At 37.0% G+C, this 15,620-nt stretch overlaps 2 protein-coding genes across 3 annotated transcripts; one reads left to right on the top strand and one right to left on the bottom strand.

The window, feature by feature from the left end:
- Window positions 1-2,649: 2,649 nt before the first annotated feature.
- LOC18014634 (mitochondrial pyruvate carrier 3) lies at window positions 2,650-4,438 on the bottom strand. Of its 2 annotated transcripts, XM_006396669.2 has the most exons (5): window positions 4,300-4,438; window positions 3,693-3,791; window positions 3,419-3,471; window positions 3,164-3,237; window positions 2,650-2,948 (listed from the first exon to the last, which is right to left on the bottom strand). In XM_006396669.2, the coding sequence occupies exons 1-5, from the start codon at window positions 4,352-4,354 to the stop codon at window positions 2,903-2,905; spliced, it is 327 nt and encodes a 108-aa protein (XP_006396732.1). In that variant the 5' UTR covers window positions 4,355-4,438; the 3' UTR covers window positions 2,650-2,902. The 2 variants fall into 2 exon arrangements, 1 of the variants encoding a protein (XP_006396732.1); XR_002898758.1 differs by having other exon boundaries at window positions 2,774-2,948; window positions 3,164-3,471.
- Window positions 4,439-7,955: 3,517 nt separating this feature from the next.
- On the top strand, window positions 7,956-10,530 carry LOC18014855 (uncharacterized membrane protein At1g16860). The gene is made up of 4 exons (XM_024154420.1): window positions 7,956-8,826; window positions 9,163-9,291; window positions 9,371-9,582; window positions 10,111-10,530. Exons 1-4 carry the CDS (start codon window positions 8,056-8,058, stop codon window positions 10,301-10,303), a joined length of 1,305 nt encoding a protein of 434 aa, XP_024010188.1. The 5' UTR covers window positions 7,956-8,055; the 3' UTR covers window positions 10,304-10,530.
- Window positions 10,531-15,620: the final 5,090 nt, after the last annotated feature.

The raw sequence follows: 15,620 nt of genomic DNA, 5'->3' as shown, positions 1-15,620 counted from the left end.
CTGTCTTCTTCAGTCTCCGACATAAGTATTAACGAAAAGATGCTACTGAAAACGACGTCGCATTGCGCTAAATCTTGAAATCCTCATTATTTTTAAAGGAAGCATTTTAATGCATGTACTAATATATATTATTTTTGGTTTCCAAAAGGAAAAAATGCAGAAAACAAATCTTCTAACTATATGCTTCTAAGACAGCTTTAACTTGTTTTATCATCCATTTTTTTTTTTTCAATTTTGTTGATGTAATCGTTTTAGTTCCATTACTAGTAACAATTAGAGTTTTTTCTTGACCGAAATCAAAAATTTAGCTCTTTCTTTGCGTCATATCTCAAGGTTTAGAGTTCTAAAGGCTGTAATATTGGAATTGAATAACATGAATGCTGTTTAAAATGAGGGTGTTTCTGAGATCTCCTTTCGTATCAGGTTGCTTAAATGGCAAAGGGAATGTTGATAATGTAATCGCATAGTAAGATGGTTGGTTGAACAAGCCTATTTTTTGCTGCCCGTTTTCCGCGATGCAACAAAGTTATTGTCCTTGAGAGAAGAACCAAAGTGGTTCTTGAGGCTTTCTTAATTTCTTACAGCTAATGGACATCATCGTATAGTGGAACATTAATTAATACATATAATTTGCTGTGGATTTTAACTTCAGGCTGACTGCAGTAATGCATATATGGGCCCATAATATTCATGGTTTTTAGTTTTCTACAAAGAAAATGATAACTGACTTGGAGATGTATTAACTAGTGAAAAGTTCATGGTTTCTAAAAACAAATTTGAAAATAAAAAATTCATCATCTAATGATTTTTTTTTTTTTTTTTCCTTCTTTTTAAACGTGTTCTTCTAGATTATGTTATGCAAATTGAAGTTATATATGGCAAGCCCTTTCAAACATATCTCAGAAACTCTAGAATGTTTGTACCAAACTGGCTAATCTAGAATGGTAGCAGCGGTCCTTTTAGCCGGTTTGGATTTGTTGTCATTTGCTTTGTAGAGTAAACGATATTTAAAATGTTGCTTAACAAAAAAAAAAATGATACCTAAATTGTAGAATTAAACCAAATCTAACTAGGAACACCAAAATTGAACTCCAACTAGTATAATGTTTCTATTGTTCTTAAACAAAATCGAACTTGCTTAGACCAAAACTTTGCTTCTTAAAGCTGTAGTGGTACACAACAATGATCAAAGGAAATAGATAATGGAACGTTGACTCTAAATTACATGTTAGTAACAAATAAATGTTTTACTTATGATGATTATTAAGGTCTCCCACTTAAATAGAGAGCGTTAAGAACAATTAAGTTTGGTCTGAATGGGATGGAGGGGTGTATTGGGCCTCTTGTTAGTGGACCTTTAGCTTATCATGTAGATATGATATCTTCTATGAAACTAAAACGTGTGTTGCACTCTGACAAAATTAAGGTCAAGTTCACAAACCTCTTTGATTTGTTTTCCCTCTTTACGTTCTCCATATTATGTATGCATCTTTGCGTCTCTGTATGTATTTCGTTTTCATTAGTCTGATGAGTGATGATTGTAACTACAATACTTTTGTTGTTGTTGTTGTTTTAACGATCTCTACTAAGGATGGAGCATTACTATTTGAAAACTTTGTAGTTAGGTTTTGAGAAATTGCCCTTTCTAAGGAAATTGAATATGAAACTGAATTAGGGGGGTTTTTTGTGCCAAAGGGAACTCTATTGAAATTGCAGCGGAAGTGTTACAAGATGATGAAAATGAAGACATAAACACAACAATAAAACTACTTATGAACACAATAAAACTACTTATGAACACAATAAAACTATTATGTCTTGGCTTGACCCGTCTGCATGCTACTATGTCCTTAAACGCCTCACCGGAGGTACTGCCAATCGTTCTTGAGAGCTGCCCGAATCTGAAAAACTTGAGCTTGGTAATGACTTGCTTATATAAACTTTGCAAAGTTCTTACCTAAGAAAGGTTTTTTTGTTGACCTGCTCATTAGATATTTCTGGTTTGGATTTGTGTTTTGCAGAGATTAGTTAAGGATTTCTGATTCAGTGGCAGTGGTAACTAAGCTTTCGAATGTGATGTCTTTTTTTTTTTGGTATCGTCCCTTGAATATGTTGAAATGGAAATCGCGATGACCACGAAGAAAGCAACAAGAACACGATCACTCAAGAAGCTCGTTCTACGTTTGATTGTGTCATCCGAAAACAAACAAGAACACGATCCTGGTTTCTTGAAACAACTCTTTGACTCTGAGAGACGCTCTCGTTTGTGTCGACTTGAAGTTATTCCAAAGGTTTAGGCTCCGTGTTGGTGGCGTTGAGACCGGAAGACCTGGTTCGATCTTGTTACCTACTTATTTGGGGTTGATCACGAAGAAGGCAACAGAACTGAAAGTATAGTTAGAAACTTTCTGGAGAGCTCAACAACACTGAAGAAGCTTGTTCTACCTTAGCATCTGTCTCTTGGAGAGAACAAAGCGAGTCTAGCCTGTTTTGAGGCTCAAAGACGCTCTAGTTTGTGTCAATTTGTCCTGCGTTAACTAGATGCAATTTACAGGGATGCACCGTGGATTATTATGAAATATGGATCACATAATGTAAAATTGAAACATTATGGTTAAAGAAATACAGACAAACACAATATTCATTTCGTTACATTTGTCACTGCAACTAACCTTATGGCTCTTTATACATGTAATATAAATACACAATTTTACAAATTCCAAACGGTGTTTGATTAGAAAAAATGAATTTTTGGGTATTCAAAAGATTTGGGTATTCAAAAAGATTCAAACCTTGGCATGATAATAATATCTGGGAATGGCTCTGGAAGAAGAACACAAGGAAGATTACGTCCAGTTACGAGCATCATGAGAATTATATTCACCAAAAGGCTTCATCTTCATCATTCTTTTGCAACAACTGGTTCTGCTTCAGATACATAATCGTGCCTGTAAACCAAAAAAAAGAGAGTAAAGCTTATCAATGTCTAAGAGAGAGATAAACAACATTCAAGAACGATGCTTGCTTATTCGAAAACGAGGGTTGGTGTCTATGCTCACAATGAAGTTTGAAACCATGATGATATAACCACACTAAGCAAAGCACTTTGAAGAAATATCTTATATTAATGTAAAGAAGAAATCAAATGTTCTCAAGATCTTACTCCAATTTACGAGTAAGTTGGTATATGCCTGTCGCTGCCATAGCAAGACTAACGCTAAAGAGGTTCCAGTTTTTCTGTATACAAATGGTCGGAACAAAATCAGATAAACAGGTATAATCCACTCGCTAATTTTGTACAAGAGCAAAGCAAAAGAAGTATACAAATTGCATCAACATGACTTTCAGTAGTATCTCTCGTTTTATAAAGAGAAGACTTATCAATCCCAAATTGGAAGAAGTACTTAAGCCAACATACCGGAGTGACTACAGTGCTGTAACGTGACCAGATGAGTCCAGTGGCTGTGATCACTGATACAATAGATAGCGTAGAAAACTGTAAGAAGATCTAGACATGGCGACAATATGAAAGAGAGACATAAACATCGAAGAAAGCCATAAGAAGATAGAGACATTAGCTACACAGATGAAAGCTATTTGGGGAATCATATCAAACAAAGAAGAAAACTTTAAGAAGATTGAGGCATAAACAACACAACACAAATCAAAGCAAAGTATATTAAGAATCATACCCATTTGTTGAGGGTATGAAAGTGTCTCTGGAGGTTTCTGAAAGTCTGCAATGTTAGCAATGCTTATACCCCACTTGAACGTTGGCGCCCAGAAATGGACTGAAAATAACAAAACGAGTTTAAAGTTTCAAGGTTCTGTAAGAACTTCGATCAAAGCTAAACAAATATACACTTTCTTGATTACAACTAAAATCAAAACATTATCTTTTCGAATAGAAAGGTGGTTTGCTTTGTCTATGAAGAAAAAAACCTAAATCAAAACTCAGGGTGTTTATCAAATATCATTAAAAAAAAAAGCTTTGAGGAAATATTATACTATCAATCAAAATTCCTACATAGTCAAAGTTAGATTCAAAAGTTTGAAATGATGCAGGGAGACTTCAATTCGGAAACTAGTTAAAAGGCAACAATCAACGGAAACTAAGCAGGAACTGTTACGGAATCTCAAGAGAATCGAAGCGATTTGAGCAAGAAAATATGAGATTCTACTAATATAGATGGCTCGATGATCCAAAATTCGAAGATCAAAGTGTTGCATAGCGCAAAAACAAAAGTGAAGAAACAATCATTGTTTCACAGAAAGTAAAGTAATTCGGGATTGACTCACTTGTCTTAGGACCTGCTGGATGATTCCAGAGAGCTTGGAGCTTCGACGCTGCCATCGATTTTCTCTGAAAGCTCCTCAGAATTCTCTGAAGAAATCGTCGCTATACATTGCTACTAGTCAAACAATTTTTTTATCTTTAATTATTATTCTTGGTTTACCAGTGAAACTAAAAAACTCTTAACTCTTAAGTGATACTTTTTTGTTTTCACAAGTTTACCCTCAACTTTTTCAAATGCAGATTAAACCCATAAAAATGATATTAAACAGTAATAATTCATATTATTGTCTTAAATTTTATTAAATTATGGTAAGTTATATATCAAATCAACACTCTCGTAATAAAGAATCTAAATATTCTCTTAGAATTTAAAATTTTACTGTATTATGTGATGACTTTTCAAAAACAATACGATTTGGAAGATTTTTTCGAATTATGAATTAATTTTTAAAAATATAAGTTTGGGAATTTTTTTTCCAGTAAACCCATCCTTAATATCTTATCATTAACTCATTTTTTTATTAAAAAATAGATGATTGTCAAATTTCAAAGATATAATTAAAGTGATTTTGTTTCCTAAACGATAAATAGTAGTACAAATAGCATTGTGTTCTAACTTCTAAAAAAAAATTCAAAAAAAAGATAAATCTGTTCGATAAGCTTCGGTATCTTAAGGCCCAAGATATCATTAATAAGTCGGTTAATGACAAGAAGTTTGATTAGGAATAGAAAAAGGAAATTATATCCCTATTAATAGTTTTGTTGAGTTGTTACAAACTTTTGTGAAACCCATTAGCATGTCTATTAGTAAGACTGCTTTAAAGGTTGTTAAAATTAAAATAATAATACTTTTAGCATTTGTGAACAGTGACGGGTTGATAAAATAATAATTTAATTATTATCTCCAAATATTTAACCAATTTCCTGCTGACACGTTGTTTAAGAAATAGATTGATAAGTATGCTATTTAGCATATGAGTTCATCGAATAAAGCCTTTTTTTTTTTTTTAAATCAGTTTCTCCTAGGATTTTGGGCCAAAAGTTGGTTAACAAAACTCTAATGGACATGGTCTTAGAAGCTTGTGTAATGTTTAGTTTTGAGAGATTTTCTAAACATCAATAAAGAGAGATATTCTTTATAAAACTGAACTTGTATTTAAAAGCTTTTATATGGTATCAAAGTCCATATGAAGGAAAAATGGACCTGGAGAAGTGGGTTAGGCTGAATGTTTTTTGTGGAAGGAAAAACTCTCAAGGTGACCTTGTGATTGATAAGTACAAGATGGGTACTAGGTATTGCTGTAGGTTGGAGACCAAGAATTATGTGGTCTTTGGTTTGAGGGAGAGATTGTTAGGAATCAATCCAAAATCCTACATCAGAGATTTAATTAGACCAATATGGTGTAATATATAAGTAATGTCGAATTCTAATTAGTATGAGGCTTTTTGAGAAGGAGCTCAAAATCAAATCTGTGCAGTCTTTGCCAGTTGGACCTAAAGCGAATAATATTATACTAATTGGGAGAGTTGGATATGAGCTTAGGAAAAATTCAATAAAATCTATTTAAATTTATATGAATTAATTAATTAAATAATGATTGAAAACGATATATATATAGGTACAAGGTTTATTGATGCTATAATTTGGAGAGGAAGCGTCTAAATAATTTGATGAACAAACTTAATAAGGTTTTTAAGGGAGTACTGACCCTACTTACCATTCAAATTTCATTTTTAAAAAGGGTCCTATATATAACTTTTAAAGAAAAAAAATTGTGTGTGGGGGAGAGATAATCTGCAATTTATGTGAGACGTTGGATCTGTCGACCCATGATAAATAATGGAGAAGGTATATAGAAATCATGATGAATGAATGTGAAATGTGAGGGGATCGAAGATTTGAAATTGAATTTGCATACTCTTCTTTGGTTACCCACAACTTTTCTTTAATGAGGCCACACCATTTGGTGTTTGTAACATCGTGACACCAGCACAAAATGTTATAAATGAACACATGCAGAGATAACTCGTTTTCGTACAATAAAAAAAAAATATTTGAAGTTGACATGTTGTTGAATTTATAAAACAACAACTCAATATATTTTTTAAAAAATGTTATTATTACATATGATATATCAACAACTTTACAAAAGGGTTGAGGTTACTTTAAATGTTTCACTTTTGCAAGACTAAACCTGTATATAATTCTAGTATTATATTTCCGTTTAAGAGATTTGTTACCTAGTCCATTTAAAATCTTATTTAGTTTGTTGATGATAATGAGTCTCATTCTTTACTTGATGTCCAATAGTCTTGTTGTAGGCGTACTAGTTGGTATGTGGATGCTGAATTACGCTATGAGTCTATGACAAATCATTTTCAAAATAGATACACAAGTGCTAATAACAACATTAATCGAAATGTCACGTTTGGGACCATTCTTTAGGATATTGATTTTTTGACGAGAGCCAAATTAATCAAAAGAAACATCGAAATTATTGTAAAAAATTAGGTTAGAGGAAAAGAAAACGTTTTTCCAATTTTTCAATTAAACTGCCTATGCACTATTGTTGTAGTATACTAGTGTTATTGCTGAAAAATTACTGCAATATAGTAAAATCAATATGAAAAATCCTCAAGTTTTTATATTTACCTCAAATTTTTATATTTATCAGAATGAAAAGAGTTGAAATCATACAATTCATACTTTTTTTTCATGGAAAACCCTCAAGGTTTTATATTTACTTTCATTATCGCATCTGAAACCATATATTTCTATCTGATGGAGAGTTTTTCTAGGTCTGATCCACCTTGTTTGCCTTAAATATGGGTTTCACACTAAATTTTTTGACTATCTCTTATCACAATTGGCTGGTATTTAGTGACGCATAAGACTAAGCTGTTGTAGTGAATGAGTTGAGATGCTTCAAAATTAATCACAAAAAACATTAAATTAATCACAAAAAACATCAAAATTATTATTTTAATTTGCAAAAAATGAGGTTATAGTGGGAAAAAAAGTTTTTCTATTTTTTATTAAAATGCCTATGCACCATTGTTGTAGTATACTAGAATTATTGCTGAAAAATTACTGCAATATAGTAAAATCAATATGAAAAACCCTCAAATTTTTATCTATATATTTTTGAATTACCAAGAAGTTTTGGGCCGAAACATGTAATCTTCCAGACCCAACAGTTTTTATATGTATCTCAAACTTTTATATTTATTAGTATGAAAAGAGTAGAAATACAATTTGTACTCTTTCCAATGGAAATTACTGCAATATAGTAAAAATTATATGAAGCCTTACAGATTTTAGTAAATTTGAAAATTTCATGATAACTTAGAATTTCAGAAAAAAAAAATGATGAGATACGGTTATAAAGTGTCAATACAAAACAAAAAGGGAGTAATTTGGAATAATCTTAAAATTTGGGGGCATAAAAGTAAAAGAATCCACTAACGAGAATGTGGGGCTTGTGTGGCACATGAACCAATCAAAGCATTTAGAAACCTCTTCGTCGAAGTTTTGTTTTATTATTAGGAAAAAAAAAATCATGATCAAGTATTTAAAATTCAGGGGTAAAAAGGTCATTGCATATCCATCGTTCTCCTCTCTTCTCTTCCCATCTTCACTGCCACTCAACACTTGCACTTGCACATTCTCTCTCTCTCTCTTCCAAGTAACACCCAGAGGAGAGAGAAAGATACAAAACCTCTCTTCAATTCTTACTCTCTCTCTTGATAATTTAGAAATGGCGGGACGATTACAATCCCATCAGCTTCCAAGCGGACTCTACGTATCGGGTAAACTCGAGCAAACCAAGGAACAACGACCACCGACAATGGCGGCTCGTGCTATGCCTTACACCGGAGGCGATATAAAAAAATCCGGCGAGCTCGGTAGGATGTTCGACATATCCGTCGATGATCCCACCACTTTCCAAGGACCTCCGTCGATTTTCGTCGGCGGACTAGCCAGACCACCACCGCCACGTGTCTCCTCCGCTTCGTCTTCGAATCCCAACAGTGGATCCGTTCGATCCGGACCCCAATCGGGTCCAATTAGAAAATCCTCAGGTCCTCTCTCTCAGCTTCAACCAACCGGTTTAATCACCTCCGGTCCGCTTAATTCGTCGGGTCCAATCACGTCCGGATCAAGGAGGTCAGGTCCGCTTGATCATCACTACCAAACGAGTAATCTAAAGTCGAGCAAACCCAAATACGGATCCGCGGTGACGATTCTGAACACGGATCCGGTTCGGGTCGGGTTTAAAGTATCGAAAGCTCTGATTTGGGCAGTGATTGTTGTTGCAGCGATTGCGTTACTAATTGGGGCGTTTTTATCAGTTGCGGTGAAGAAGCCGTTGGTTATGGTGGTGATTGCGGCGGCGATTTTTCCGGCGGCCGTGGTTTTTGTTTGGAATTGTATTTGGAGAAGAAGAGGATTGTTGGGTTTTATCGAGAATTATCCAAATGCTGTGCTTAGAGGCGCCATTGATGGACAGTTCATCAAGGTCACAGGAGTAAGTTTTTTTTAAAAAAAGATTGCAACTTTTTTAGTCTTTCTAATTATAGTAAAAGACTTCAATTTTTGTGTTTCGTCTTAGGTTAGCTAATCGGTTATCTGATGATTGAAGCAAATGTAGTAATTTAGCTAATGAGTTGGAATGTCATACTCATTGCCTTTTTTGTGATCACTGGCTTAGTTAGTGAGAATTGGATAGTTAATGATTTTTGACAATTCTAATTAGTATTCTTGAAATGGTAATTACTTTCAAGTGTATATAATATGGTTAAAATCAGGTCTTTGAGTGATCAATGATGTGCTTCATAGGGGTTTTTAACGTTTCTGTTTGCAGGTGGTAACTTGTGGAAGTATTCCACTTGAGTCGTCATACCAAAAGATACCGAGATGTGTTTACGTATCCACTGAATTGTACGAGTACAAATGTTTCTGTGGAAAATCCGAGAACCCGAAACATGCCGAGGTTTAGATTCTTTTTTCTGCTCTCTATTCTCTGATTTCTCAAATGTGTAAAATTTGATGATGATTTGTTTGTGTGGCAGAGATACGTGACGGACTTTTACATATCGGATTTTCAATCGGGATTACGAGCACTTGTTAAAGCAGGATATGGATCAAAAGTTTCTCCGTTTGTAAAACCGGAAACAGTAGCTAATGTAACCTCACAGACTAAGGATTTATCTCCAAGCTTTTTACAATGGTTGGCGGATCGAAACCTTTCCAATGATAGTCGAGCCATGCGTCTCAAAGAAGGGTATGGTATTGTTATTATATACACATGCATCTTTGATTTTCCTATCTTCTACACATCTTCATACTTTTGATAGAGCTAAGTACAAAGTCTTCTAAAGAAACTCATTTTTTACTATTAGAGGTCAGTCTTAAAATCTTGGAAGTGTGATTCTCACCTAATCTAGAACTTGAAACTTTACCCAAATTATGACCTTTTTAAAACCCCGAACGAGTAAAGTGCATAAAAGTCAGTGAGAAACTAAAGTCACTGTTTTTAGTTCAAAGGAAGGATCTTTTGGTGCTTTTTAACCCTTCTGAAAATAGCTTTAGTTCAAAGGAAGAATCTTCCTGGTGCTTTAACCCTTATCACAACAGAAATATTATCAAAGTAAATAGCTTTATTACAAAAGAAGTTATCTTTTTTATCAGATTTTACCCTTCAAAGAACCAAAAGAAAAAAAAAGTGTTGGTCTCTTTCTCTCTCACTCCTCTTACATGCACACACAGATTCATGCATTTTGATGATGTTGTTACTGAATGTTGTGATTAGATATATAAAAGAAGGGAGCACGGTGAGCGTGATGGGAATGGTGAGGCTGCATGACAACGTACTGATGATCATTCCTCCTGCAGAACCAGTCGCTACTGGCTGCAAATGGTGGCGTTGTCTCCTCTCAACTTATGTGGAAGGCCTTATCATTACCTGTGACGAGAATCAGAATGTTGATGTCATTCCTGTCTGAAGACACCATACATAACATTACGTATATGCATGTATGTTTTGCTTTAACTATGATATTCTATATAACCTATATATATATATGTATAGTCAAGAGTTAGGCCCTAAGACCGAGGAGATGGGGAAAGGAAACCATTTACGGTCATCATATTAGTTTTTGCCTCTTATTATGATGGGGTTATGTTTTGTGTACATTATTAAAAGCTTCAAATGTACATTTGTATTTTTATATTCAAATAGTTTTGCTCCATTTACTATTACTCTCACTCGTTCAAGAGCAGATTTCTTGCAAGTCGAAAACAAACACATGAAAGTCTGGAAACATTGGTATGGTGTTGTTTTTTTATAGTCGCTCCTATCGGATGTTCAAATCAGAACTATTAGGTTATGGTGTCATTTTTTTCGACGACTTCACCGCTGGCACAAATCATTTGATAAGGAATGAACTGTAAAACCGAAACAGAGTAGAACAGAGGATAGATGTTCGTAAAACACCAACCTCGACCTCACTTGCAAAAGAATCCTTATAAGAAGAATGGACTCTTCAGCGATAATGAGCAGTAACGATTGAGTAGAATAGAATAGAAGAAGAGAAGTTTCTGAATTATTCGATATCCTAATCTCAAAGACTTACAAGGCTTTTATAATAACTTGAATGAAAAGAAATAGAAAACTGCTAAGGATAAGGAAATAACAATAAGGAAATATTGCTTAAAGATATTCTCTCGTGACGTGGCCTCTAATACGCGTTTTCTGTATCAAATCCCCCCTGTTCGAAGAACCTTGTCCTCAAGGTTGAAAATGAGGATACCGTCTGGTCAACTCATAGAGAACTTCCCATGTAGCTTCTTCTTCTGGCTGATGAGACCACTTGACCAACACCATTGTCGCAGCTCTTCCTTGTCGATTCACCATTTTTCGTTCCAGAACTCGCTCAGGTTCTTTCACCAACACGTCTTGGACCACTGAAGGTAAATCTGTTGAGATCACCACATTACCAATCCGCAACTTTAGCTGAGAGATGTGAAAAACGGGATGAATCTGAGAAGATGGTGGTAGCTCGAGTTTGTAAGCGACCATGCCGCAGCGATCAATGACTCTGTAAGGTCCAAAATAATTTGGAGACAGCTTCTGATTCGACCGGTGGACCACCGATTGCTGGAGATACGGTTGAAGCTTAACATAAACGTAGTCCCCCAATTCACGCTCCGTACGATGCTGATCAGCGAACTGCTTCATTCGATGCTGAGCCCTTAAGAGATGAAATTTTTAATATCAGAATCATGTTCTCACGTTCCTGCAAGTTTTTGGCAACCATAGCGATTTTGGCTTCACCCGGCAAATAAGGGAGATGTTGTGGTGGTGTCTGACTGTATACGGCTTCGTAAGGAGTCATTTGTATTGACGTGTGGAAGTTTATATTGTACCAAAACTCTGCTAATGGTAACCATTTGCTCCAAAGATGTGGCCTGTCGCTACACATACATCGCAGATAACCCTCTAAACATCGATTTACCATCTCTGTCTGGCCATCGCTTTGAGGATGATAAGCACTAGACATGTTGAGCGACACTCCTTGCAAGCTAAAAAACTCCTTCCAAAATTCGCTTAAGAAGACTGCATCACGATCACTCACAATCGACTAAGGAAATCCATGGAGCTTGAAAATATTATCCAAGAAAGCCTGCGCTACAGAAGCTGCTGTATACGGATGAGATAAAACAATAAAGTGTGCAGCTTTGCTCAAACGATCCACCACTACCAGGATGACAGATTTACCAAACGAAACCGGAAGACCCTCTATGAAATCCATTGAGATATCAGTCCAAATCGTCTCTGGTATAGGCAAAGGTTGGAGCAGCCCAGGCGACGCGGAGGTGTCATACTTACACTGCTGGCAAACGTCACAACTTCGCAGATAAGCTTGAATATCCTTCGACATTCCCTTCCAGTAAAAAAGTCCTTTCATCCGATGATGTGTTACATCACGACCTGAATGACCTCCACTACCAGAGCAATGTAACCATTCCAAAATCTTATCTTTGATAGTTGAAACCTATGGAACAATAATCTTACTTTTTCGCCGTAAAATGTTCTGTGACCAGGAGTAGTGTTTCTTTGCTCCAGCATCCTTTTTTAATTCTGCAATCAACTCTTTCACCTGCACATCGGCCTCATAACCCTCATGTATCTGTTTCATCAAGTCACACTCGAGCACAGACATAGCCATATGCAACACCTCAGCTCCCTCAATACGTGATAAGGCATCAGCCACCAGATTTTCTTTCCCCTGCTTATATTGTATTTCATAATTAAACTCAAGCAACTTGGGAAGCCACTGCTGTTGTATAGGTGTATTCAGGCGCTGTTCAAGCAAATATTTTAAGCTCCTTTGATCCGTTTTAATCACAAAGTGACCAGTAAGCAAGTAATGCCGCCACTTCTGCACAGCAAATACCACAGCTAAGAGTTCTTTTTCATAAATGGAAAGATTCACCTGCTTGCCCTTGAGATGACGACTGATATAAGCAAGAGGGTGTCCTTCTTGCATTAAAACCGCGCTTATGCCCTGGCCCGAAGCATCGGTTTCGACAACAAAAGGTTTGTCAAATTTCGGTAATGCCAAGACAGGAGCTTCACACAAAGCCTTCTTCAATTCCTCAAACGCCTTATCTACCTCAGAAGACCATTCAAAAGCATCTTTCTTAGTCAGAACTGTTAAAGGTCGTGCAATAGTTCCAAAACCTTTCACAAATCTTCTATAGTAGCCTGCCAAACCCAGAAACCCCCGAAGTTGTTTAATGGTCTTCGGTAAAGGCCAATCCGCCACTGCCTTGATTTTGTTTGGATCTGTAGAGATGCCTTTCGCTTCAATATAGTGCCCCAAGTACTCGACCTTGTTTGTAGCGAAGGTGCATTTACTTCGTTTAGCAAACAAGCTGTTGTCTCTCATCAGCAAAAAAACTTGTTTCAGATGCTCCACATGCTGCTCAAGGGTCGGACTATACACCAATATATCATCAAATAATATAAGGACACACTTCCGCAACAGAGTTCGAAAGACAGAATTCATTAACCCTTGAAAAGTAGCAGGTGCGTTGGTGAGACCAAAAGGCATCACCAAGTACTCGTAGTGACCACTGTGAGTCTTAAAAGCGGTCTTATGAATGTCTTCTTTTGCCATCCTCACCTGATGATATCCAGCCCTTAGATCAATCTTCGAGTAAACACTAGATCCTCCCAGCTCGTCCATCAAGTCCTCAATTAGAGGGATAGGAAATCTATCCTTGACCGTCATGTTGTTCAGACCTCTATAATCCACGCAAAGCCTCCAAGTACCATCTTTCTTTTTCACTAAAACCACTGGAGATGCAAAAGGACTAGAGCTTCCTTGAATAGTACCCGCTTGTAACAGTTCTTGAACAATTTTATCGATCTCATTCTTCTGGTGCACGGCATATCGAAATGGTCGCTGGTTTACAGGATTAGATCCTTCCAACAATGGTATCCGGTGATCGTGATGTGGTCTAGAAGGAGGTAACACTGTCGGTTCCTCGAAGACATCACTGAACTTGGCAAGGACATCTTCAGTATCCGGCAAGACCTGTAAAGATGTGTCGATGGTCTCGATGGAGTACAACATAGCCTGATCTTCTTCACCTTGGTCTTGGACGTGGATCATGGCCATTTGCACCGTGTCGTCTTGTAGCTTATTCAATCTGTTTGCCTTGATTCACGCACTGATCCCTGTTTAATACCATGAAGAGTCACCTTCTTATGACCCCACCTGAACTGCATCTCTAACTTCAAGAAATGCCAAGTAATAGGTCCAAGAGTCGCTAACCATTGCGCACCCAAAACCATGTCACAATTTCCAATGGGAATAACCATAACATCATCACGAAAATCAGTACCCCCAAATCGCCATAAGAACTGTTCCACCTTGGAACTTACTGCTAGTCTGCCCCCATCCGCAACTACAACCCGACGAACACCAGTGGGAACCAATTTGCACCCTAAGCGTTGAGCCACTTGGGTATCAAGGAAATTATGAGTAGAACCCGAATCAATAAGGATAACTAGGTTCCGTTTGCCATGCTCGCCCCTCACTCGCATAGTCTGCGGGCTAGAAACACCAGCCAAAGCATTAACTGAAATCTGGGCTATCTCGCATATCTCCTCCTCTGCATCGACAGCCTCATCGGTCGTTTCCTCTGTATTATGTTCATCATCTTCTGCTTCTATCATGAACAACTGAGTCTTCTTGTGTTTGAGATGATGACCGGGAGTGTATTTCTCATCACAGAAATAACAAAGTCCATCAGCTCTGCGCTTAGCCATCTCTTCCGCAGTGAGAAACTGATTCTTTTGAAGCTGCGTGTCTTTGGGCCTATCTCGAGTGATTTGAGTGGCAGGTAGTTGCTCAGGTGTTCTCCTAAAGGGAATCAGTCCCTTGCTAGTCGCCGGAGGTCGTGTCGTATTCCATGAAGCATTGAAGGGCTTCTTAGGATGGGCTTTCTCGTATAGTCGTCCTAAAAACAAGCATTGTCGTACTGATTGGGGCTGAAACATACGGACATGCATCTGTGTATCAGTACGTAATCCTGCAAGGTAAGCACGCACCAAGTAATCTTCAGAGAGTTTCACACGATTGCGAATTTTTTCAAAACGGCTGTGATACTCTGCAATTCCCTCTGTCTCCTGCAGTTGTTTTAGTTCCGCTATTGGATCGTCTAAAAGCTCATCGAATCGCTCTTGCAGCACAGACTTGTAGCTCATCCTGTCTTGCAAAAATTTACACTCCAGCTCAGATTGCACCAACGATCGATGCCACTCTGCTGCGTCTCCGTCGAAGTGCATCGACGCAAGTTTAATCTTCAGATCATCAGGTGTGTGATCGATTAAGAAAAACTGTTCAACTTTGAACAACCACTCCTTGAATTTTTCTCCTGTAAAACGAGGAAAATCAAGTTTTGCTAATCGCGTAACCCCCGAATAGGGATTATAGGGACCCGACTTGAGTTTTACTTGGTCCAAGGGCGACGAAGAAGTCATCGGAGAATCTGATGACAATTGCTGTGCTTTGCCCTTTGAGACGTCAACTGAGGAAGAACCCGATGTCTGCTGAATCAAACGGATTGCTTCGAACATGTCTGCAATATCTTTATCCATCTTTGCGTTTTGGGTAGCTATGGTGCTCTCCAAAGCGACGAACTTTGAAGTAAACGAACTTTCTAACTCGCAAACCGCTGCTTCCGAAGCTCTCGTCTCAACCATCTTGTTCCGAGAAAAGACGAAGCTCTGATACCTTTGATAAGGAA

Source organism: Eutrema salsugineum, unplaced genomic scaffold (genome assembly GCF_000478725.1).
Source record: "Eutrema salsugineum unplaced genomic scaffold, Eutsalg1_0 scaffold_3, whole genome shotgun sequence".
Classification (NCBI taxonomy): Eukaryota; Viridiplantae; Streptophyta; class Magnoliopsida; order Brassicales; family Brassicaceae; genus Eutrema; species Eutrema salsugineum.
This window is presented reverse-complemented; position numbering and strand designations above follow the sequence as displayed.